At 52.3% G+C, this 23,966-nt stretch overlaps 1 protein-coding gene across 2 annotated transcripts; it reads left to right on the plus strand.

Annotated features, from left to right (window-relative positions):
* The first annotated feature begins 5,984 nt into the window (after positions 1 to 5,984).
* Positions 5,985 to 22,255, plus strand: PALD1 (phosphatase domain containing paladin 1). 2 transcript variants are annotated; one of them, XM_062496429.1, is made up of 19 exons: positions 5,985 to 6,396; positions 6,514 to 6,616; positions 6,804 to 6,983; positions 7,061 to 7,225; positions 7,312 to 7,472; positions 7,595 to 7,670; positions 8,381 to 8,529; positions 8,617 to 8,713; positions 8,822 to 8,926; positions 11,350 to 11,445; positions 11,624 to 11,758; positions 12,801 to 12,917; positions 13,001 to 13,180; positions 13,653 to 13,850; positions 14,129 to 14,269; positions 14,858 to 14,929; positions 15,076 to 15,216; positions 17,534 to 17,689; positions 21,813 to 22,255. In XM_062496429.1, the coding sequence occupies exons 1-19, from the start codon at positions 6,209 to 6,211 to the stop codon at positions 21,960 to 21,962; spliced, it is 2,610 nt and encodes an 869-aa protein (XP_062352413.1). In that variant the 5' UTR covers positions 5,985 to 6,208; the 3' UTR covers positions 21,963 to 22,255. The 2 variants fall into 2 exon arrangements, with proteins under 2 accessions (XP_062352413.1, XP_062352414.1); XM_062496430.1 differs by having other exon boundaries at positions 11,624 to 11,752.
* Positions 22,256 to 23,966: the final 1,711 nt, after the last annotated feature.

Consider the following 23,966-nt stretch of genomic DNA (forward strand, 5'->3'; position numbering starts at 1 on the left):
CGCTGGGCTTCAAACCTCTGGAAAATATAGATGGATCACTAGTTTTGGGATTCGCGTCTCTTAGCTGTGCCTCTCTTGCACCCCCAAAATCCGCCTGGGAAGCAGGCTCTGGAAGCGGGAGGTGCGGGATGGCTGGAAGATGAAGATGGAGGAGGAAGAGGAGCAGATGTAGCCGAGGTCTGGGGTTTAGGCTCGGCAGCCTCCCGCTTAGGGAGCAGGAGAGGAGCGGGAAGCCCGGGATGCGTTTCCCGCTGGCACGTGCGGGGGATGGCGCAGAGCCCCGTGGGCTCCCGCCCCCCGTGCGGGACCGAGGCACCCTCGCTGCCGGAGAGGATGTCCTGGGAGCAAGGCTGAGCTCCTGCCCAGCCCCTCGGGGTTGAAAACTTCCAGAAATCTCATCCAGGCTGCGTTTCCGATGGCTGCCGGACTTTTCCGGACCTGCTTCCCTGCCCTTTACACGGTGCATCCTCTTAGCGCTGCGGCAGCGAGCACGCCCTCGTCTTCCCGCAGCGCTCCTGGCCGCGGCACCCCTCACATCCCGAGCTCTCCTCCGGTTGCTTTTCTCCCCTGGATGGGGGAAAACAGCGGGTTTTGGGGTGGCTGGGCTGGGAGCAGGCAGGCATTGCCGGAGGAGGAGGCAGACAGGCAGCGGTGGTGGGACATTTCCTTCCTGGAAGGCAGGAAGTGATTTATGTCTTTGCAGGGAGCCTAAAAATAACGGGCAGGTCTCTGTTGTGAGCAAAACTCCCCTGGGATTTCCTTGATTTTTGCTTTATTCGTTAAGAGAACGGGGCGGGGGAGAGGAGATCTGAGAGCTCCGAGTCCTTCTGCATCCCAAACCACGGTGCTGGCGTGCATAAGGTGCTGCTTGTCCTGGGAAAGGTGTGGTCTGCAGCGCTTCCCGGCGTGGAAAAGCGGCCCCGTGTAAAAGGAGCCGTCCCGTTGCTCCGGCAGCCTTCCCCCCGTTGGGAGGGGAGACGTGGTTAGCTATGAATAGCACAAAATCATAGCTCTCGCCTTCCCAAAACGCTCCGCGTGGCGCTGGCCATCCCGGGCTTGTGATCGGGGGGTTGTTCTGGGGTGGCCAGCCCCAGTTCCCCATCCTTGGGGACACCCTGGTCCCTCCGGCATCCGGAGCGGGGTCACACCGCAGAACCTCCGGCGGGAGCAGCTTGGCAGGTCTGGTTTGGGTGTGGGGCTGTGGTGCTTCCTGGCAGCCTGGGGACTGCTTGGCGTGTGACAAAAGCTTTGCCCACAGGCCGCTGCTCTCTTTGGAGATGCTCCCAGCCTTAATCTTCACGTTTTATGGCTTTTTATTTTATTTTTTTTTTCCCTTTGTGCTGCTGAAAGGAAGCCCTTCAGGCGAGCGTGCTCACAGACCTTGAAAGCGCGGGCAGCGAGGTGACGGCAGAACCGGCAGCGCCGGTGCTGCCGAGTCAGGGCTTTGTTCCTCTTTCCACTGCTGCTCATTGATAAAACCCCTCACCTCAACAGCAAGCAGCTCAAACATCTGCCTGCCCAAAAAAGCAGCACCCCAGGGATGGGTGAGGGAACCTGCTGGTGAGCCTTGGGTTTTGGGGGGGGAGGGGGTGAGGCAGCAGTTACAGGTGGGCTCTTTGCAAAACCCTGGAATCACTGAATGGTTTGGAACGGACCTTAGGGGTCACCTCATTCTACCCCCTGCCACGGGCAGGGGCACCTTCCACCAGCCCAGGTTGCTACCAAACCCCATCCAACACTTCCAGGAATGTAATTCCTCCCAGGCTGTGCTTAGCGAGGCAGATTAATAACACTGATTAATAATGCAAGCCAGGTTTGTGAAGGAGGGCTGCAGCCTGGGTACCATTCCCAATGGATACTAGCATCCTCCTCATGGTGGGGAGCAGATTGGCATCCCCATTTTTGGGGTGACTTCTTTCCTCCTCCATCCCCTGTCTCAAACAGCTTTCCCTGGCTTCAGGCTGAGGAGTTTTAAACGAAGTAACTAAAGGCAGGTTGGTCACATGGAGGATGGGGATGTGGCACTCGCTTTTCTGCCAAAAGACAGGAGCATGTTGGGGAGGGGGTGTGAAATGTCTGATCCTCGTTATTCTGGATGCTCCCGCTTGGATTTGGGGGCAGGCATCCCGCCGATGCTTCCCTGTGGTGCTCGGCAGATGCTGGTGCTGGCAATCCCGGCCTGATTGGGAAATACCTCCTGACTTTCTAGGAAATGCTGCTTATTTAGTTGTGTTTTTGGCCATCACCACCATCTCTCCGAGCTCGCGAGGAGCTTTTGCTCCTTTAAAGATATTAATAAATCAGTCAAGGCTTGTAAAAGCAGAACTGTCTGCTGCAAAGTTGCCTTTCCAGGGCCTTTTCCTGCCCGTGGCAAAGTGCTTTTAGGTTGATCTGGGGCATTTTGGTTCTTTGCCTTATTTTACCCTCACAGCTCAGTGGGTGGATGTCACGTTCCAAAACATCCACAGCTTAATGTGTTATTTCTCACCTTTATTTTTTGTTTTATTATGTGTTTTTAAGAAGCCGAAGCGCTTCCTTCCGGCATCACCTGGAACAACAGGAGCCTGGTTCCCATGCAGCCTTTGCTCTGGGATATCTCCTGGTGCAGACAGGCTGCCCCAGAGAAGACGTTTGTGTGTTGTTTAATTTTCACTGTTTTTTTGGAAAAGAGGGTTAAAGAGCACGCCGGGGCGGGGGGCTCAGCTCCAGCGTTTCCTTCAGGCTTCGGTGATGCCCCTCCAGCTGCACTGGAGCTTCCTGCTGACCTGCCGTGTTTCCTGCCTCCCTGCTTGGCTCAGCAGTGCTCCAGGGGTGCTCCTGGGTCCCTCGGGGATGCATCCATGCTGAAAAGCCACAGGGGCTGCCCCACACCGAGGAAGGATGGATGCATTAGGAGGATGCTGCCATTGCTGCTGCTTCTCCCCAAAGGGATTTGCTTTTCGTTTAGGAGAGCTTTAAAAGCTATAAAATGTCTCAAGGATGCACGGAAGGAGATTTATTTGATTTATTTCCTGCTGACAATGAGGCGGCCAGGCAAGTGCACGCTTCCTCCTCGGCGCGGTGGCCGGGGCAGATGCATCCTGCAGCTGCAGCCCGGCCGCTTCCCACTATATTTAGTCCATTGTTTGCTCCAGCTTTGAGTCCTCGCCAGGTCCCTGGGTGTGGGAATAACCCCTCTGCCGGGTGGAGGGGGAGAGGAGAGGTGAGGAGGTAGAGGGCTGAGCGTTACAGCATCGTGAATTCTGCGGGAGAGGCCGCGGCATCGGCACGGGATCTGTTGGGATGCACAAGTGGAATTCTTGGGAGGCTCCCGGTGCTGCCGGTGGCTCCTCCTGGCATTCCCTTGTCCAGGCTTGGCAGAGCTGAAAGAGAGTCTGGAGGGGATGGGAAGAACTTCTGCCTTGCCCACCCGGAGGCTCCGCTTTCTCATTAGGCAGCAAGAATAATTAATCGGCAGTGCTTTGAGTTTAGGCGGAACACCTGGACAGGAACACTGCTGGTTTGTTCGGTGGGATGCCCTCGTGCAGGGTGTTGGTTCCTTTGGCAGCTGGGGAGAAAATGGGCTCTTTGTTCAGGAACTTTGGCCACATTTGATCTCAGGCTTGGCTTTGGGGTCTGTGAAGCGATGAGCTGCCAGCTGGGGGAATATTTCTCAGGTTTGTCCCTGAAAAAGGTAGGACGCTGTGCAGGGGGATGTTGTCTCTGCATCCTCTCTCTCCTGGGAAGGAAACCCCCAAATATTGCATGGTGAAAGGGAAGGGATGCTCAAAACCAACCCACCCCAGCTGATGGCTAATGCCAACATAAAATCTGTGTGGCTTGCTTCCCAGCCTCCTAAACAGGAACCATAGAATCCCAGAGTGGTTTGGGGTGTGAAGGACCTTGGAGATCATCTTGTTCCACCCCCCTGCCATGAGCAGGGACACCTTCCACTAGACCAGGTTGTTCCAAGCTCCATCCAGCCTCGAACACATTGAGGGCCAAGGCATGGACAGATCCTCTGGGCATCCTGTTCCAGTGCAGGAATGTCTCACGGTGTTTGCTAGCTGTGGCCAGTGATGGGGAAAAGATTATGTGGGCTAAGCCAGGGCCCTTTGGTGGGCTGGTCCTGGCCAGGCTGGGCCCTGGGCTCCTGCTTCCCTCGGCTGGCCTGTGACGGTGGCTTCATTGCATCTCTTCCCGTTGTAGCCACCAGCAATATTTGGTAAACTTTTCAGCCAAGCTAATTTCATCTGTTTTCCTGGGGTAAGGTTTTGCTTCCTTACCCATCCCAGTTTGTGTCTCTGCTTGCAGAGTGGGCTCTTGGAGGGGTGTAAATCCTCCTGTTGCCATCAGATGCAGCAATACCAGTAAACAGCTGCTCCCACATGGACAACACCAGCACTTCCCTCTTCCTGTGGCTTTTTAGAGTGGTTCCCATGGCTTCCCTGAGCACTCACTTTGGGTAATTTCGGTACTTTTCTCACTTGTTTTTGCCTGCCCAGCCTAAGCAGGGTGTGGGGGAAGAAGCTGAAATGTGATTTCCTCTCTCCATTCATTTTGTGGTTTGAAAGACAATTTCCAAATCTGCCTGGCATCTTTTATGCCTGTTATTTCTTGGTGTGGTTTGTCGGGAAAAGAAAATATCCCTGGGGGTTTTAGGGTAAAGGTGGGTGTTTGTGGGGAGGGGAGAAAAGACAAAGGAAATACAGAAGCTGCCTGCCTTGAAATTGGGGGAAGGAATATCCATCCTCCAACATGAAGACGGCTGGAGCAAATCCAGAGGGATTGATCCAGCCCACTGTTGAAAAGATGCACCCATTCTAAGCAAAATTAGAGAAAAAAAGCATCTTGGCCAGATGCCCCATTCCTTCTTGCTGCCTGGGCTCTCCAAAGCCACAAGTGCTTGCTCTGAAACACTCAAAACCTCCCTATATATTCTTTTTCCCTGCTTTATTTTTGCCCTCACAATGTTTACGTGAAAGAAGCACTCAAGAGGACTTGGAGAAAAGGCACTGGCCTGAAACAGCTGTTTTTGTTTCCCCCCCACCCCCCTGCTCTTGTGTGTAAAAGAAACCAGGCTGCCTAATGGTGCAGAAAATTCACAGTAGAGCAACAAGTTTTCCGCGGAGCAGGGAAGGAAGAAGATGGGGAGGAGGGGAAAATGTGTGCCTGGGCACAGTCATCTAGAAATAGCACATTTCCCGCAGGCTTTTTCCCCCACTCGAAGCATTTGCAGCTGCTGAGGGGCATCACATTCGCTGGGATTGCAGTAAGGGATTGATCCCGTGCTGCCTGTAAGGCAGCAGGAGCAGCTGCAGAAGGATTTGTAGAGCTGGGTTCAAGCCATTCCCGGTATTCCCAGCGCTATTCGGAGCAGGTACCGTCATGCTGCCAGGGTTATTCCCATGAGGCACAAAGGGAGTTTTACTGGGGACCATCTCGTTAGGAATGGGCAGAGTTTTTGTCTTTTGCAGGCTACCCTTTTGCCATCTCTGTCTTGGCTGGGAAGCCAGGATCCGGCCCTGGCTGGCTCAGACAGTCGGCTCATTGTCCTGGCTTGCTCGAGTGTGGCGGGATGCTCCTGGCCACCGCCAGGCCTGCTCCTTTTGATTCCATCCTCGTTCAGGGATGAGCTCCCTGGGCACAAAGCGGGGGCTGCTTCTGGGGTCCCCGGCTGCTCTAGAGGCAGCTTCCAGACTGGCACGCACAGACCTGTTCCAGGCGTGCTTCCTGCACCCGCAATTACCAAATATCCAGCAACATGTGCTCTCTGTTCAAGAGTTTTCCGTGCGGGGAGGTACTCGGGAGTGGTTTGTGGGTGCTGGGAAAGCGCTGGGACGAGGCTCAGGCTGCGCAGTGCCGCGTGCTGACTCAGCAGATTTTTAGGGACCGGATCCAGCATTTCGCCCATTATTCTCCCCCCCCCCCCGCTTCCCTGCTCCTCAGCCTTATTTTCATCTCCCCATGGAGCAAGCTGCATGGCAGGCAGGAAGAAAGCCTTTTGTGGGAGCGGGGAGGGAAAGGGCTGGCTTAGCGTTCCTTCGCTGGCGGGCTGTCAGCAGGGGGTTGCCCAGTGCCTGCCTGGGGTTTTCCCCATCCTAAATCGGGAAAAATAAATTCCTCTTCTCTATATTTTTTTTTTTTGTTTGGTTTGGTTTGGTTTGGTTTTGTTTTTCCCCTTTTCCTCCCTGCTGCTGCCTGCCCATCCCGGCACAGCTGCCCACGGATGATGGGTACCACGGCCAGCGCGGCACAGCAGGCGGTCTCGGCATCCCCGCTGGAGAGCCGGGCGCCAGGAGACGGCAGCATGGAGGACCAGCACTCCCTCAGCATCCACTCCTTCCAGACCCTGGGGCTCCACAACAGCAAGGCCAAGTCCATCATCACCAACAAAGTGGCTCCCGTGGTCATCACGTAAGTCCTCCAAAATTCCGAGTTTCTTCACCCTCTCCTCTAAATGTTGGGGTTTGTTTCAGTCTTGACCTCTGCCATTATTTTTTTAATTTCTCCACCTGTGTGTGTCTCTTGCAGGTACAACTGCAGGGAGGAGTTCCAGATCCACGATGACCTGCTGAAGGCCAACTACACGGTGGGACGCATTTCTGAGGCCACGCTGGAGCACTACCTGGTGCAGGTGAGCATCTCTGCCACCGATTTCATCACCCAGCTTATTTCAGCCTGGGCTTTGGGGACCTCAGGAGTTTTTTGGGGGGATTTTGAAGATCACGTAGAAAAAAGCCCCTTTTACACTCAGCTGTGTTCAAGTCCCACCTTGCTGAAATCCACTTATGTCCCACCTTCTCTTTTCTTATATTTTGCAGGGGAAGTACTTCATGGTCAGGGACGTATATGGAAAATTAGATGTTTTGAACACTACTGGCAGCTGCGGCGCTCCCAACTTCCGGCAGGCCAAAGGAGGTTACGCCGTGTTCGGGATGGGGCAGCCCAGCCTCAACGGCTTCAAGCTCGTGCTGCAGAAGCTGCAAAGAGAAGGCCACAAGGTTGGTGGGAGCGTGGGGAATTGGGGTGGAAAAAAGCCAGGAGAGCTTTTAGACATCCTCTCCCCGGCTATTTGCAGGAATGTGTTTTCTTCTGTGTCCGTGAGGAGCCCGTGGTCTTCCTGCGGCTGGAGGGGGACTTTGTGTCCTACACCCCCCGGGGCAAGGAGAACCTCCACGAGAACCTGCAGCGCCTGCAGCGGGGCGTGCGGGCGGAGAGCCTGGAGCTGGCCATCCGCAAGGAGGTGAGCTGGGACAGGAAAGGGCGCACATCCCTCCGGGTGAGGGGCGAGTGGACGGGTTGTGACCGGGCTTTTCCCGCCTCCCGTAGATCCGCGACTTCGCACAGCTGAGCGAGAGCGTCTACTACGTGTACAACGACATCGAGCGGCTGCGGGACGAGCCGCACGCCGTGCGGGTGCAGTGCGACGAGGACATCCAGGTCACCGACGAGGTCTATCGCAGACCTGTCTTCCTCCAGCCCTCCTACAGGTCCTTCCCTCCTCCTCCTCCTTGTGTTGTCGGGGCTCTTGGCACCCCTTAGGCCACCGTGGTGGTGGAGGTGAAGCCCCTCCGTGGTCCCATCCTAATGAGGGGTGTTCCCATCCCGGCAGGTACCACCGGCTGCCCCTGCCCGCCGAGGGAGCCCCTTTGGAGGAGCAGTTTGATGCTTTCATCCGCTTCCTCAGGGTGAGCCGAGGGAAAGCACCTGATCCATGGGGCCTCCTCGGGGTGGGATTTGCTCCTGTGCTGTGTCAGAGTCCGTGACTGCCTGGGAGCATCTTCTGGTTTTCCTGAACTCTGCCTGTTAGAGGATGCCTGTGCCTGCACATCCCACTCCCCTTGCTGTAGGATCCTGATGGAGAAGCCCATGTTGTCCAGCAGTTCATCCCTACCCCTGGCTAGAAATGACCATCCCTGGCCACCTCTAGGCAGCTCTTCCCTAAGAGAAGCATTTCCCCTTAGAGCTCTGCCCTGGCTTTGGCAGGAATTATCTGCCTTTGGTGCAAAGGTTTTCCACGTCAGAGCTGTCAGAGCTGGTTTTTGGGTTTTCTTTTTCTTTTTTTTAACGTTCTGGAAGATGAAATCTCAGTGCGTAGGGGATGAGTGGTGGGAGCGTCTCCAGTGGGGTGGGCGGGCTGGTGGGTGGAGAGGGCACTGGCCAGGGGAATGCAGTGGGTGGGCCACCCATTGTCATGTCCTGATCCCTCCATCCCATCCCCTGAGCAAAAGGAAGATGCCATCCACCCCTCCATGCCTGGGCATAGCCATCTTCTCCATCCCAGCCACTGATGGGGCAGATCTGGCTCTCCTGAAAGCCCCTGGGGTCCCCATCCATCCATCCATCCATCCATCCATCCATCCATCCATCCATCCATCCCTGTGTCCCTCCCTCCTAGGAAAGCCCCAGCCTGCTGCTGCGGGACCCCAGCAGACCCCCGCCCGCGCTGCTCTTCGGCTGCCAGACTGGCGTGGGCAGGACCAACCTGGCCATGGCCATGGGCACCCTGGTCCTCCACCACCACCGAGGAGCTGCCCAGAAGCCTGAGTAAGCAGAGCATCCCCCAGGGTGGGACTGGGGAGATGCCCATGCCCCCTGGGGCTGGTTTGATTTCCTCCTTCTCCCCCACCGCAGCTTCTCCCACTTGCCTAAGACATCTCCTAGGGACAGGCTACGGGTCATCCAGAGCTTCATGGAGATGGTCCCCAAAGGCCAGCAGATAGTGGAGGAGGTAAGGGGGTGCTGGTGAACCTTCCAGCAGGGTAGCTGGGAGGGAGGAATGGAGTTTCCTCCCCAGACTCAAGGCTTATGGAGCAATTTCCTTTTTGCTCCTCCCGAGGTGGACGGTGCCATCGCCTCCTGCTCGGAGATGCACGACATGAAGGAAGCCATCTATGAGTACAAGAAGAAGCTGGAAGGGATTGGGGAGGATTATCAGATCCAGGTAATTAGAGGATTGCTCGGATGCGAGCCATCAGCACCGGGAAATTTATTGAGCTGTTTTTTGCGTCGGGATGAGAAGAATGTAAATTCTGGAAAGCCAAAGCTTCCTGTGAGCTGGAGATTTCCCAGCATTATGAAACCTGAAAGGTTGTGGAGTGTCTCTTTCTTTTTTTCTCCCCCAGTTGTTTTAAAGGCCATAAAATGGAGCAGGCTGGGGTTGGGGGAAAAACAGACTGGTTTGGGCTTTGCTACTGCTTCTGCTAGATGACCTCAGGGGCAAATAATATCCTGTGCCCTGATTTCATCAGCTCTAAAATTGGAAAATCGATATCATCCTGGATGGTAAAAATCCCTGGGAGCTGGGAGGAATCATAGCAAATATAGTCACCCCAAGGTCAGGCTTATCTAGTTGTTGATTTATGTTTTTTGCTGCTGTTTTGAAGAGCCATCAGGGTGGCTTTCCATGCTATAAAGCTGTGGTCTTCCCTGCCCAGCCAGGGGGTTCCTTACCAGGTGATGGAAGGAGGTTGGATGCTCAGTTGGAAATGCTGCCCTGATCCCAGTTTCTTTGGAGATTAATTTTCCCATTTAAATATTGAACGTGGTGTGGAACTGCTGGAGCTGGTTGTGAAGGGCAGTCTCAAACCAGGTGCCCTGTGGGGAAAAAAAAATAAAGCCATGAAAATGATTAAGCAACAGGAAAAGAAGGCATTTACTATCACTTTTTTGATGTTTGGTGGCAAATTCCAAATTTCATATTCCCCTGTTCCCTTTTCGGGTGGATTTGGTGCTGCTCATGTGCTGGCAGGTCCTCTTGCATAGCAGGGGAAGACTGGGCACGGGACAGGGGATTTTCCCATTGCCTTGAATTTCCCTTTCCCTGACTTTTCTCTGCTGGGGAAAGCTGCTCTGTGTCATCCTGGACTCTTGGAAAACAAACGGCTGGGGGACTGCCGTAAATAAGCCTCAAGGAGTGTTTATTTGAAGACTTTGTGGAGCAAGAGCAGGTTTAAACAGTGGCAAGGGGCCAGGAAAATGTGCTGGGGGCACATGGCGGGTGAGGAGGGGAGAGGAGATAATGCTCAGTCATTGGAAAACCAGCCTGGGCTTCTTTGTGCTGGAGTGGAGTGGTTGAGCTGGGTGGTTCTGGGGGGTGGAGGGACTTTTCTGGGCATGGAGGAATGATGTCTGTGGGTTTCTGCCTGGGTTTGGGGTGCACAAATGGAGATTTAAGCCCTCAAGAGATGGAGGTGCAGGTGAATCCTGGTGTGGGATGCTGAGCTGCCACACTCCCACAATACTTGGCTTTCCACAGCTGAAACATGAGCAGATCATTCCCCTTTCCACCCATAGCCTATTTAAAAGGGGGATGTTCCCTGTTAAGGCAGAGGTTTGCCTTGGGTGAGAGCACTGGGGTGGATTTTATTGCAGGAATCCAAGTGCTCGGGAAGCAGCACCGCTCTGCTGTCGGTGCTGCTGGCAAACCTGGCACAGCTCCATCCCCACAGGCTTTGTTTTGTATTTCCAGAGCAAATCCCACTGCCTTTCCTCTTGATAAATGACTGCAGGCCGGATTTCTCTTGTGGAGAACAAGTAAATATCCATGAGTCAGCCGTGTAATGTCAGGGATGAGCAAACCCTGCTCACTGAGCTGACCCCGAACACAGCCCCATCATCTTAGAGGGTTTTCCATCCTAGCCTGGGAAGTGGGTTCCAACAGGCTCTCCGGGGATGTTTGTGGATGCCATGCTGGGTGTTCCTTAGCTGGTGCCAGGTTAATTTGTTGGATGGGATGCTCAGACGTACAAACCCCCCACCCTGAGGTTTCTGAATTATGGAAAGTTGTGAGGGTTTGAGTTTCTTCCCTGAGAGGGGATAGCTGTGGTGGAGAATATGCCTGGAATGTGGAGGTTATGATAAAAGGGGAGGAGGAGGAGGAGGAGGAGGAGGAGAGCTTGGTGGAAACATAGGCATCAGGATGCTTCTGGACATGGAAAGGGGAGACACTTGGAAAGGAAGGGTATTGCAGGGTTTGTGGCTGGCACGGGGACCTCTCTCCCCAGGGATGCCACTGCCTGAACATTTCATCCAAAATCCGTGGAGATAGCTGGAATGGGGGCAGGACCTTGCATTTTCCAGACCCATCCCCTTGGTTTGAATCTCCCAGCTGGACAGCTGTGTCCATGTGACAGCATGGACTGGTTGGAAGTGCTCCCAGTGTGTGCTTGTGCTAAGGGGAAGGAAGCTGTTGTTTTGAGCTGAAATGTGAATTGATACCTTTGAGCATCATTTAATATGGGAAACTGGAAATGTCTCATTAAAAATACAAATTTGTCCAAAGTATCTGTAGGGCTTTTCCTAGCCTCCTGGTCAGCCGGGGGCTGCAGGATTGAGCATCACAGATTCCCTGTCCTTTGCTTCCAGGGGAGCAGCACCAAAGAGTATTTCCTCCAGAGGACTCTGCAGAGCCTCGAACGCTATTTCTACTTGATTGCTTTCAACTACTACCTTCACGAGCAGGTAAAAACCACCAGAACAACCCAAAACCACCTTCCCTGCCCTCTTTTTTTCCCCGCTCTGTCTTGTGGCGGGTGGGCAGGGGCTTCCCCCTTGTGGAGTTTTCCCAGCAGGTTTTCTCAGTGGGGTGGCGGGCAGGGGGAGCAGAGCCCAGGCTGATGGTGCGTCCCCCCGCCGGCAGTACCCCCTGGGCTTTGCCCTCAGCTTCAGCAGGTGGATGTGCCGGCACCCGGAGCTGTACAGGCTGCAGGCAGACATGAACTGCTCGGAGCTCACCGTCACCGCCGAGCTCGTCACCAAGGGCACCCGAGTGCTGGTGAGTGAGGTGGGAGTGGCACCTTCACAGAGGCGTGGAGGGGTGGGAGAAGCTGAGGGTTTCCCTCTTGTCGTGGGGTCTTGGGTCTGGGTCCTGCTGGCAGCCTCAGCGAGGGTGGGACTAGATGGGTTTAAAGTCCCTTCCAACCCAACCCAGGTGAGGATAAATGTGTGGCCAGAGATGCCTGTGCACGTGGATGTGTCTGGAGCGTTGTAATGGTTTGAAAGCAAAATCAGTGAGAGACTCCAAGTCACAAATACAATTTAATAGGAAACAATGAGAAAAAAACAATATATGCACTAGTACAAAAGAAAACCACTGGCAGAGTCAGAATACAACCTGACACCCTGCTAGTTAGGGTGGCGCTAGCAGTCCAGATGAAGTGGTCTTGTTGAAGTATTGATCCTGTAGAAAGGTCTGGTAGCTCTTGTCTTCTGGAAACCAGTGGGTAGGGGCTGCCTTGGTGTTCCAAATCTCAGAATTTATCCAGGTGGGAAATGTTTGGCTCCTCCCCCTGGGTGGAGCATCTCCCAATGGGATGATGTAATTTTATCAGTCGTGCAGTAGGACTCAATGGCCCATTAACAGAAGATATCATCCTGGAGGAAGGATGGGTCCTGGGACAGATAAAGAACACTGCCGCTCCTGGTTTTTAGCAGATGGCCCATTAGCAGAGGCAATCTCTCACAGAGAAAAGGATCACTGCCCCACCTGGTTTCAACAGATGATGATAGAATAGGTATTTTTGGGCACACCTTTACACTGTAGCCTAGGACAAGCATCCACCTGGATGTCTGCCCATCCATCCTGGGCAGCAGCTCCATGGTTTCTGGGTGGGGTGAAGGAGGCTGGGGCCGTTGGTGCCTTGTGCTGCAAGAAGAGCATGTCCCACCTTGGAAACGCAGCCATGGGGATTTGAGCCCTGGATGCTGCTGTTGGAAAGGTCTGGGGGCATGCCCTGAGCAGGGTCTATGGGTTGTGGAGTGCTGCAAACCTGAGGGTGGGAAGGGGCATCCCCTGCCTGGACACCTCTCTGTTCCAGGTGGCGGATGAGCGCTTCTGCCCGGATGTGCTGAGCACTGCGAAGGAGATGAACGTGGCCAACTTCCGAAGGGTGCCCAAAATGCCCGTCTACGGGACAGCACAGCCCAGCTCCAAGGTGAGGAACACGATCCCACTTCGGGCAGGGACCCCACGTCGGGCTCCCAGCCCTGCCATCACCCTCGCCCACCCTTTCCTCAGACCCTGGGCAGCGTCCTGCGGTACCTGACGGATGCCAAGAGGAAACACTCCCGCATTGTCTGGATCAACCTCCGGGAGGAAGCTGTCCTGGAAGGGAACGAGCAGATCTATACGCTGCGGGAGCCTGGACTCCTGGAGGAGCTGATCCCCGTGCCTGCTGCCTCGCCCCAGCAGCTGGAGGTGAGCTCTGGGAGGTGCTGGATGTTGTGGAGGTTCCCGGGAACTCTCATGGGTGATTTCCACAGGCTTTGATAGTTCCTCACCCTCTGGAGCTGCTGGTTTTGTTTTCCTTTGGGAACAAGGGAGCAAAGCAGAGATCTACCCTGGAAGAATTTATAGCATGCCTTGAGAGCAAGGGTAAAAGACATCTGGGGAAAGGGGAGTGGATGTTGCCAGCTGGATTTCTAGAGGAGACAGGCAGTGGAGGATCTTGGCTGCCAGCAGCAGAATGGCTGCATGGAGGAGCTGCCCGGCATGGTGGGAAATGATGCTCCTGGGGCTCCCATCAAAGCACAGAGGGACCTGGGCAGAACTGGTGACCAGAACCTGGTGTGGGGTTTGGGGTGTTCACCTGCATATAAACACACTGATTAAGATCCTGCTAAAATTACGAGGGGCGGTGTTACATTGAGGGTTTCTCCATCCTCTGCAGAAACTGGAGGCTGCCCTGAAAGGGGACCTGCTGAAGTGCCAGAAGTGGCTGGAGGTGTACCTGGAGGCAGAGAAGCAGATGAAGATGTTCAAGAGCTGCCTGACCACGCAGGAGATATTCAGCCAGCAGAAGAGTTCCTGCCAGGGACTCACCTACCGCCGCATCCCCATCCCTGACTTCTGTGCTCCCAAGGAGCAGGTACCCCAGGGAGGGGATGGTGCTGCTGCCTCCATCCCAAGCCAGCCCTGAGGCTGTGCAGGAATGTCACTTGGGCGCTCAGTGCTGGTGGGGTGCTTGCCAGGGCAGGGGGGGATCCCCAGGAGGTGCTGCATGCAGTGGCTGTTTGCCTTCAGGTGGGTAAGGATGGACCTGGCAGCAAGGAAACAGGGATTTCAACCTGGAGGCTGTGGGACAAAGGGGACCCCAAGTTGAGGAAGTCCTGCATCCCTAAAAACCCACTGGCTTCATCCTGGCAGGACTTTGACCGGCTGCTGGAGGCCATGAAGAGCGCCCTGGCCGAGGACTCGCGGGCAGCATTCGTGTTCAACTGCTCCAGTGGCCGGGGCAGGACCACCACGGCCATGGTCATCGCTGTCCTCACCCTCTGGCACTTCAATGTGAGTACAGGGGGCTGCAACAGCCGCTGGTGGGGTTCCTGGGGAAGCTCTGGAGAGCCTGTGGTGGCTCTGTCACAGCCAGAGGGTTGGAAGGAGCGTGGGCAGGGCCAGGGTGGACATCTGTATGTTGTCATTTGCTGTGCCTAACTCCCAGTGAGCTCCAGTAGTCTGGTGTATCCCTGGTGAGCCTTTACCTTCTTCCCAAGATCTCCCACCCAAGGGTGAAGGGTTAAGGGCGGGGGAGATCATGGAATCATGGAATTGATTTGGCTCATCTCTTTCCACCCCTCTGCTGTGGGCTGGGACACCTTCCACTATCCCAGGCTGCTCCAAGCTCTGTCCAGCCTGGCCTTGGACACTTCCAGGGATCCAGGGGCAGCCACAGCTTCTCTGGGCACCCTGGGCCAGTGCCTGGAACAGTCCTCTGGCTGTCCAAACATGTGGCTCCCTCCTTGGGCAGGGGTAAAATTTTCATGTTCTGTGTGTGGCAGAGGCAGGGTGGGGGATGCTGAGGGTCCTGGAGGACTGGGCACAGGCTCCACATTTTTGTGCAGCCCATAATGACCCAGTCCCCTTTGGCCACCCCAGGGCATCCCTGAGATGAGTGAGGAGGAAATCGTGAGTGTGCCTGATGCCAAGTACACCAAGGGAGAGTTCGAGGTGAGTCCTGGGGCTTCAGGGTGGGTCCTGAAGAGGTCTGGGGGCCCTCCCTCTGCTACCTTAAGCCACAGCTGCTTGTTTGGAGGGGCTGGATCAGTGGGACGAGGCAGGGTGGTGAAGCCCTGCTGCTCCTGCCTGTTCTCCAGGTGGTGATGAAGGTGGTGCAGCTCCTGCCTGATGGTCACCGGATGAAGAAGGAGGTGGACATGGCCCTGGACACGGTCAGTGAGACCATGACCCCCATGCACTACCACCTGCGGGAAATCATCATCTGCACCTACCGCCAGGTGAGCTCCATGGCAAATTCCAGAGGGGGCAGCTGGGCTCTGGGACCAGCCCTGCCCAAGCTGCATCGTTTCTGGAGGTGAAGCTCTCTGGGGTGTCACCAGAGAGGTGCCAGGGCTCTTGTGGTCACGGTCAACCGGATCTTGCCTGTCCCACATCCCACCCGCTATCCTGCCTGCATCCCACATTCCATCCTGCCTGCATCCCATCCAGCATTCCTCTCCTCCCGCATCCCATCCAGCATTCCTCTCCTCCAGCATCCCTTCATTTCCATCCAGTGAGGTGCAGCCGGCAGAGGGCAGGACTGGTCTGTCCCACTCCACTTCCAGCCCCAAAGGCTCCTTCCTCTGGCTCCTCAGAGTTTGGGAAGCAGATTCAGTTTTGGGAAGGGGAGCTGGACTCGTCCAAAGCAGATCCGCAGCCCTGCTTTATTTGGCAGCCTCCGTGGAGCTGATGAAGAAGAAAAAAGGATTATTTTAATGAGATTTAGAATATTTTAAACCTGTGCATCTGTATCATTGGAAGGGCAGAGCCCAGGGCCTGGTGTTATTCCTGGGATGGTTTGTGCCACATCCCACTGGCAATTCCTGACTTCAGCTCTTGCTCCAGCTGCCATCGATCTGTGTTTTCAATTAATGGCCACCAACGATTGTGGAGGGAAGAAAAACCAAAATGTTCAATCATCCAGGAACATCTGCAACTTCTTAGGGGTTTGCCTCCTGGTTCCTGAAATCCTCTGCATTTTTTGGGGAGCTGGGAGACGAAATCTCTGGAGACCTAACTATTTGCAGATGTAGCGATTATTAATTAATTTACAGTCACATAAATTTGTATTAATTTATTTTTATTCAGGATAAGTACTTTAATTTAATCTTGGCTTTCCCTCCTTGGCTATGGGGATGTGGCCATGTGGGGATTTTCATCTACCTGCCTGTCAGGACTAGCATAGGGGTGATCCTGGGCTGTATCCTATTTCCAGGCTGGCATCCTGGTGGATGGGAAGGGATTCATCCACTCCCTCTGTTCAAGGAAGAGCCTCTTGTCACTGGAGCTTGTACTTCCCTCTTGGCTGCTCCGTCCATCCCATTTGATTTGGCTTGGCCCTGAGCAAATGCTGTCATTTTAATTTATTTTTTGCTTTTTCCTCAGTGATGGGCAGCTTGGAAAAGAGAATGATGGGAATTGTTGGGGTTTTGGGAGTCTGCTGGAAGATGCTTTTCAGGGTTAGGGCAAACAGAAGGGAAGGAGAAGGTGTTTTGGGGGCTTGGTTTGGTTTGTTTTGACCTCTTCCCACCCCTAGCTGGGAGGAGAAATAGGAAAATGTAGGAAAATGTAAATAATGGGATAAAAGATAAGTGATAGGATGTATAAGAGGTAAATAATAAGATAATAGAATAAAAAGAAATGGGATAATAGAATGAAATGATAAGTAACATAAGAAAAATAAATAATAGAATAAAACAATAAATAATAGGATAAGAAATAAATAGGATAATGCAAAACGTGGTAAATAATAGGATAATAGAATGAAAAATAAATAGGGTAATACAGTACCAGGATAAATAATGGGTAATAGGATTTGCTCTCTACAAATACTGGCACACACAGGTGGAGGAGACACCTTTTCCCAAGGGGAGAGCTGCAGTGAGGAATTGCTGCTTTTTGGGATGGCTTTGTGGGTTCAGGGCTCTGATTTATTATTATTTATTAATTCCTAGAATGGGCAGTGTGCAGGGCTTAAAATAATGGCAATAATAATAATAATAATAATAATAATCATTACTGTGTAATTACATATGTCGTCTAATAAAGCAACAAATATAAATAATGAATGCATGAACATTATAGTATATGTAAAGCATATACAAGAGATAATTGTAATTTCTGTATGTAAAATAGTGTTGGGAGATGTGATGGCCACCAACCTCAGAGCTTCTCTTCCTCTGGAAACAGAGGCTGAATCCAGGTGGGAATGCCATCCAGGGAGGTGTTTTTCCATGGGGAAAGTGCTTCACAGTCCAGGAACTCGTGGTTTGGGGTACAGTTGGCACTTGGCTGTCTATTCCTGCTCCTGCCCCCCCACGTTTAGTTATTTTTGAGCTCTGGGAATGTTGTTACCTGCTGGAAACCACAAGGAAATGAGAGCCTGGCAGGAGTGGGCTGGACAGACGCGCTCATTTTTGTCCCCACAGTCTTCCTCCCTCTTCCCATGCCCTTCCCACGTTTTCTCCCAGGGCTGTGGCTGAGGGTGGGATGCGGGAGCTCCTCTGGGATGCTCTCCCAGCACAGGTGCCTCAGCCAGGCTGGTGTTCCTTCCAGGGAAAGTCAAGCAAGGATGAGCGGGAGACGCGGACGCTGCAGCTGAGGAGCCTGCAGTACCTGGAGCGCTACATCTTCCTCATCCTCTTCAACTCCTACCTGCACCTGGAGAAAAAGGACTCCTGGCAGAGGCCCTTCAGCCTCTGGATGCGTGAGGTGAGGCTTCCCCTGGCTGCCAGCTCACTCAGCCTCGTGTTTGCATGGGAATGCAGGAATTTCCTGGGAAGCAGGCGCCCATCCTTCACTTGTATCTGATTTCTGGGGCATCGTTTGTGCTCTGTTTGCTCCCTGGGTCGGTGGCTCTCATGGAAAGCCACTGGAGATGGATGGAATCCCACCACATGGAGGGGGAGCTCTCCCACCCCAAACCTGCTTTTTCCCCCCTGGTTTGAGCTTCCCAGGGGTTTTGTTGGGTGGCCACCAGCCAAACCTGCCTGGCCAGGACAGGTGGCACAGGGGATGGGAGGTCTGGGAGGATGGGATGTGGCATTGCACATCCAAGGGGATTGGGAACCAGCAGGAAAAGTGGAATGGGAGGCCAGTGACAGACCCTAAATGATCCTTATGGAATGGGGGAAGGCTGGGTAAGAGACCCTAAATGACCCATATTTCTGGCTCGGGGGGGGATGTAGGTGCTGGATTTATATGGGACACATTGATTTGAATGGGAATTTTTTGGGGGGGCTGTAAATTTCTCTGGAAAAGGGACTTTGGAGGTGGCATAACTGGTGTGGGGGGCACAGGGCTGTGTGCTGGTGCCTGGGGAGTTCTTCTGCATGAAAGGAGAGTCAGAGGGGAGAAGGGGAAGCTGGGGACATGTTAATAATAATAATAATAATAATAATAATAATAATAATTACATTTTCATTATTTGTATTTATTTAAATTTTATTATTGCACGACTGCATCGTATTATTTTCAATCTTAATTGTTGTTATTTCATTGCATTACTTCTATTGACTCACTCTACAACTTCACTTTTTTTTCTTTTTCTTTCCCCCTTTTAAAATTCATTTTGTAATTTTCATCTTTTACTTCTATTACGATGCAAAGAATTTTTCTCTCCCCGCCCCCTACCCGGATTTGCTGTTGTGGGAAAAATCCACATCCCTTCTCTCTCCTCTTCCAGCTCTGCTAATTCCTATTGGCATCTTTGATCCGCCGGGCGGGAGATGAAAGGGCGGAGCTGGAGCCGGAGCGGGGCCGCCGGTGCTCGCCCCACCCTGGCATCCCGGTTATGCCGGTGTTTGCATTGCCCGGCGGCCGCCGCTGGGGCTGGAGCAGCTTTTTTTTGGAGATTTGGGATGTTTGCTCTCGGCTGGGTGCGGGAGGCGTGCGGCCGAACGCAGCAGTTTTGAGAGCGGAGCTTTTTGGGGCTGCACCCCTTAGTGCTGCACTTTTAGGGCTGCATATTTTGGGGCTGTACCTTTTGGGGCTGCACCCTTTATTGCTGCATCTTTTGGAGCTGCACCCTTTATTGCTGCATCTTTTGGGGCTGCACCCTTTATTGCTGCATCTTTTAGGGCTGCACTATTTATTGCTGCATCTTTTGGAGCTGCACCCTTTATTGCTGCATCTTTTGGGGCTGCACCCTTTATTGCTGCATCTTTTAGGGCTGCACCCTTTATTGCTGCATCTTTTAGGGCTGCACCCTTTATTGCTGCATCTTTTGGAGCTGCACCCTTTATTGCTGCATCTTTTGGAGCTGCACCCTTTATTGCTGCATCTTTTGGGGCTGCACCCTTTATTGCTGCATCTTTCGGGGCTGCACCCTTTATTGCTGCATCTTTTGGGGCTGCACCCTTTATTGCTGCATCTTTTGGGGCTGCACCCTTTATTGCTGCATCTTTTGGAGCTGCACCCTTTATTGCTGCATCTTTTGGGGCTGCACCCTTTATTGCTGCATCTTTTGGAGCTGCACCCTTTATTGCTGCATCTTTTAGGGCTGCACCCTTTATTGCTGCATATTTTGGAGCTGCACCCTTTATTGCTGCATCTTTTAGGGCTGCACCCTTTATTGCTGCATCTTTTGGGGCTGCACCCTTTATTGCTGCATCTTTTGGGGCTGCACCATTTATTGCTGCATCTTTTGGAGCTGCACCCTTTATTGCTGCATCTTTTGGAGCTGCACCCTTTATTGCTGCATCTTTTGGGGCTGCACCCTTTATTGCTGCATCTTTCGGGGCTGCACCCTTTATTGCTGCATCTTTTGGGGCTGCACCCTTTATTGCTGCATCTTTTGGGGCTGCACCCTTTATTGCTGCATCTTTTAGGGCTGCACCCTTTATTGCTGCATCTTTTGGGGCTGCACCCTTTATTGCTGCATCTTTTGGGGCTGCACCATTTATTGCTGCATCTTTTGGAGCTGCACCCTTTATTGCTGCATCTTTTGGGGCTGCACCTTTTGGGGCTGCACCCTTTATTGCTGCACTTTTAGGGCTGCACCCTTTATTGCTGCATCTTTTAGGGCTGCACCCTTTATTGCTGCATCTTTTGGAGCTGCACCCTTTATTGCTGCATCTTTTAGGGCTGCACCCTTTATTGCTGCATCTTTTGGGGCTGCACCCTTTATTGCTGCATCTTTTGGAGCTGCACCCTTTATTGCTGCATCTTTTGGGGCTGCACCCTTTATTGCTGCATCTTTTGGAGCTGCACCCTTTATTGCTGCATCTTTAAGGCTGCACCCTTTATTGCTGCATCTTTTGGAGCTGCACCCTTTATTGCTGCATCTTTTGGAGCTGCACCCTTTATTGCTGCATCTTTTGGAGCTGCACCCTTTATTGCTGCATCTTTTAGGGCTGCACCCTTTATTGCTGCATCTTTTGGGGCTGCACCCTTTATTGCTGCATCTTTTGGGGCTGCACCATTTATTGCTGCATCTTTTGGAGCTGCACCCTTTATTGCTGCATCTTTTGGAGCTGCACCCTTTATTGCTGCATCTTTCGGGGCTGCACCCTTTATTGCTGCATCTTTCGGGGCTGCACCCTTTATTGCTGCATCTTTGGGGGCTGCACCCTTTATTGCTGCATCTTTTGGGGCTGCACCCTTTATTGCTGCATCTTTTGGGGCTGCACCCTTTATTACTGCATCTTTCGGGGCTGCACCCTTTATTGCTGCACTTTTAGGGCTGCACCCTTTATTGCTGCATCTTTTGGGGCTGCACCCTTTATTGCTGCATCTTTTGGAGCTGCACCCTTTATTGCTGCATCTTTTGGAGCTGCACCCTTTATTGCTGCATCTTTTGGGGCTGCACCCTTTATTGCTGCATCTTTCGGGGCTGCACCCTTTATTGCTGCATCTTTTGGGGCTGCACCCTTTATTGCTGCATCTTTTGGGGCTGCACCCTTTATTGCTGCATCTTTTGGAGCTGCACCCTTTATTGCTGCATCTTTTGGGGCTGCACCCTTTATTGCTGCATCTTTTGGAGCTGCACCCTTTATTGCTGCATCTTTCGGGGCTGCACCCTTTATTGCTGCACTTTTAGGGCTGCACCATTTATTGCTGCATCTTTTGGGGCTGCACCTTTTGGGGCTGCACCTTTTGGGGCTGCACCCTTTATTGCTGCATCTTTTGGAACTACACCTTTTGGGGTTGCACCCTTTATTGCTGCACTTTTAGGGCTGCACCATTTATTGCTGCATCTTTTGGGGCTGCACCTTTTAAAGCAGCACCTTTTGGGGCTGCACCCTTTAAAGCAGCACCTTTTGGAACTACACCTTTTGGGACTGCACCTTTTAAAGCAGCACCTTTTGGGGCTGCGTTTCCAGTGCATGGATTTACATCTGCCCTCTGTCCCTGGGTTTGCTGGAGCATCTTTTAATGCAGCATCTTTCGGTCGCTGCATCTTCAGAGTGCAGCCCCAAAAGGTGCTGCCCCTTTTAATGCCACATCTCCCAGATGTGGGGTTTACATCCCTTCCTTCCCAACTCCCCTCTGTCTGTTGGAGGGGAAGGAAAAACACCTAACCTGTGGATACAAGGAGCCTTTGACCCCTGGAGCCCCCCTTCCCGCTGCATAATCCCTGAGTTTTTAGCAAAAACAAGGCACCATTGTAGCTTTTTGGCAGGAAGGTGCCAAAGCCAACAAACCCTGTGATGGCTGACCCCAGCAGCAAGGAAGAGGCTTAGAAAATGGATAAACTGGGGCTGGGAAGAGGCTGGGGTAGCTGAAGGGGGTGGTACTGGGATGGGGGTGATGCCAGGGATCTTCACCCCAGAGGTGGCAAAAGCATCCCTGGGGTGGGAGGGAAATTCAGTCTCCCTTCTCTCTCTGTTTCCAGGTGGCAGCAGTGGCTGGGGTCTACGAGGTGCTGAACCAACTGGGGTTCCCAGAGCTGGAGAGCCTGGAGGGCAAAGCCCTGTGCACACTGCGGGGCCGCTGGCAGGCGCAGGGGGCTGGGTCCCGTCCCTTCCGTGGGGACTTCGTGTAGGGCAAGGCACGGGGCGTGACCCCTGCTGCTTTCTCTGGGGTGGGGAAGAGCAAAAAAGTAAAAAAAAAAATTAAAAAAAGACTGTTTTCCCCAAATCTGAGGGTGTGGGGAGGGAGGGGTGAGCCTCAAAGCTGCCTTAGGTTGGGAGGATTTCTGGGGTTCTTTTGGTTGCAATAAAAAAAAAAAGATTGTAAATTAAAAATCGAGACCTTCCTCACTTTCTCCCTGAGGCAAATGCAGCATTGGCACAGATTTATCTATTTATACACACAGAGGTGTATTAATGTGCATAAACACACAAATGTACATGTCTATATACACATAAATATATATGGTTATATATTTATGGCTCCATGTATATATGGAGCCATAAACACTTGCAGCCAGAATTAGGACTCAGAGAAATCCCAGTCACTTCAAACCAGGGTATTTTTAAGACTTGGGCATATTTGTTAGTTCTTCCCAACTCTTTTTAGTCCTAGGTGCAGCTGGGGGAATGGCAGCTGTGATACCCAGTCTTGGTGTCCCATTTTCCCCCCCTGATCAAATTGAGAGCCAGGGTGGTGCTGAGGGGGCTGAGCTGCTCAGCAAAAAGAAATGCCAGGGGTTTTTTTGTTTGTTTGTTTGTTTGTTTGTTTTTTAAGTAAAGAGTGAAAAATGAAGTCGATCCAAAGGAGATGATATAAATGAGGGGTCCCAGTGCCCCCCTGGCCTCACAGTGGGGTGAGAGGAGCTCAGGGGGGGCAGGGGGAAGTCTCTTGGAGGGAGGAGAGAATAGGATGGGAGGCACAGAAGCAGGAGCACACGCTCCATCTGTCCCAGCAGCCGCTTTCATCCACTGCCAGTGGCAGGAGGTGGCAGAAATTCAAAGGTGGAGGCTGGAAAGAAAAACAAGGTTTTAAAATAGCGAAGCTCTGCTTTTTCTTTAGTCTTGGCTGTGACAGACCCAGGTCCCAAGGGGTCCCTCATTTTCCCTTTTTTTTTTGGCTTAGCCATACATTTGGGATGTGCTTTTTAGTTGGTTTTTTTTTTTTTTTTTCTTTCCTCAGGCAGAAATACCTGCCTGAATGTTTTGCCCCTTGCTGAGTGTTGCAGTGTTTGGATAACTTGCTGCTGATGCAGTCACACAGTTGACTGAGTGATTTCAAGAGGCTGATGATGCTATTTTCCTCTTTTTTCCCCCCTCTTATTTTAGTTTTTAATGGAGCACATCCTCTCTATCCTCACATCCTCATTTATTTTGCCTTACTGAAGCAATTACCTGCAGGCTCTTTTGCTGCAAATCCACCCCCTTCTCATTGGAAGTCCTGCCTATTAGCCCTGTCTTAATTAGGCAGAGTTTTTAATTGCTTAGGAAACCCCAGCCTCTTTTAATCTTGGTAATGAAGGCTGGAGCTTTGCATCACCTGGTCTGAGGGGCTCAAAGGCTCCTTTCTGCTTTCCCACCACCCTAACAAGTGATTTCCAAAGCAAGGCTACAGCAATTGCCTGGGAAAATAAAAAATCCTGGGAGATGGGAATGTGTTTGAATGTGAAAAATCAACCGTGCTGTGTTTATTCCTTCTTTTCCCCAGGCTGGGGAGGCAGAAACCCAGATCCCTCTCTTAGTTGAGAAGTTAAAACCTGGCTCTGAATGGCCTGGATTTTCTGCTCTGAGGGAAAAGAATTGGCAGTTCTGAAAGGATTCAGCCAGAGACAAAGCAAACAAGGGGTTATAATATCATATATTGTATATCTAAAGTATAGAATCATTACTGAGTGCGTATTATGTATTTTAAATGCTATATATTATGTCTATAGCATACATTTTATTATATGTACAGTGTATACATTACATAGAGATTTTATATATAATGGTAGAAAATACACATTCTGGAGTTATTCTATGCAGTGTAAATTCTAGAAATATTAAATACATTAAATATTGTAAAATTCCATATAATAACAACCCAGGAGCAACCTGGGCTGGTGGAAGGTGTCCCATGGCAGGAGGGTAAAAAGCAG

The sequence above is a fragment of the Cinclus cinclus genome, chromosome 7 (assembly GCF_963662255.1).
Source record: "Cinclus cinclus chromosome 7, bCinCin1.1, whole genome shotgun sequence".
NCBI classification, from domain to species: Eukaryota; Metazoa; Chordata; class Aves; order Passeriformes; family Cinclidae; genus Cinclus; species Cinclus cinclus.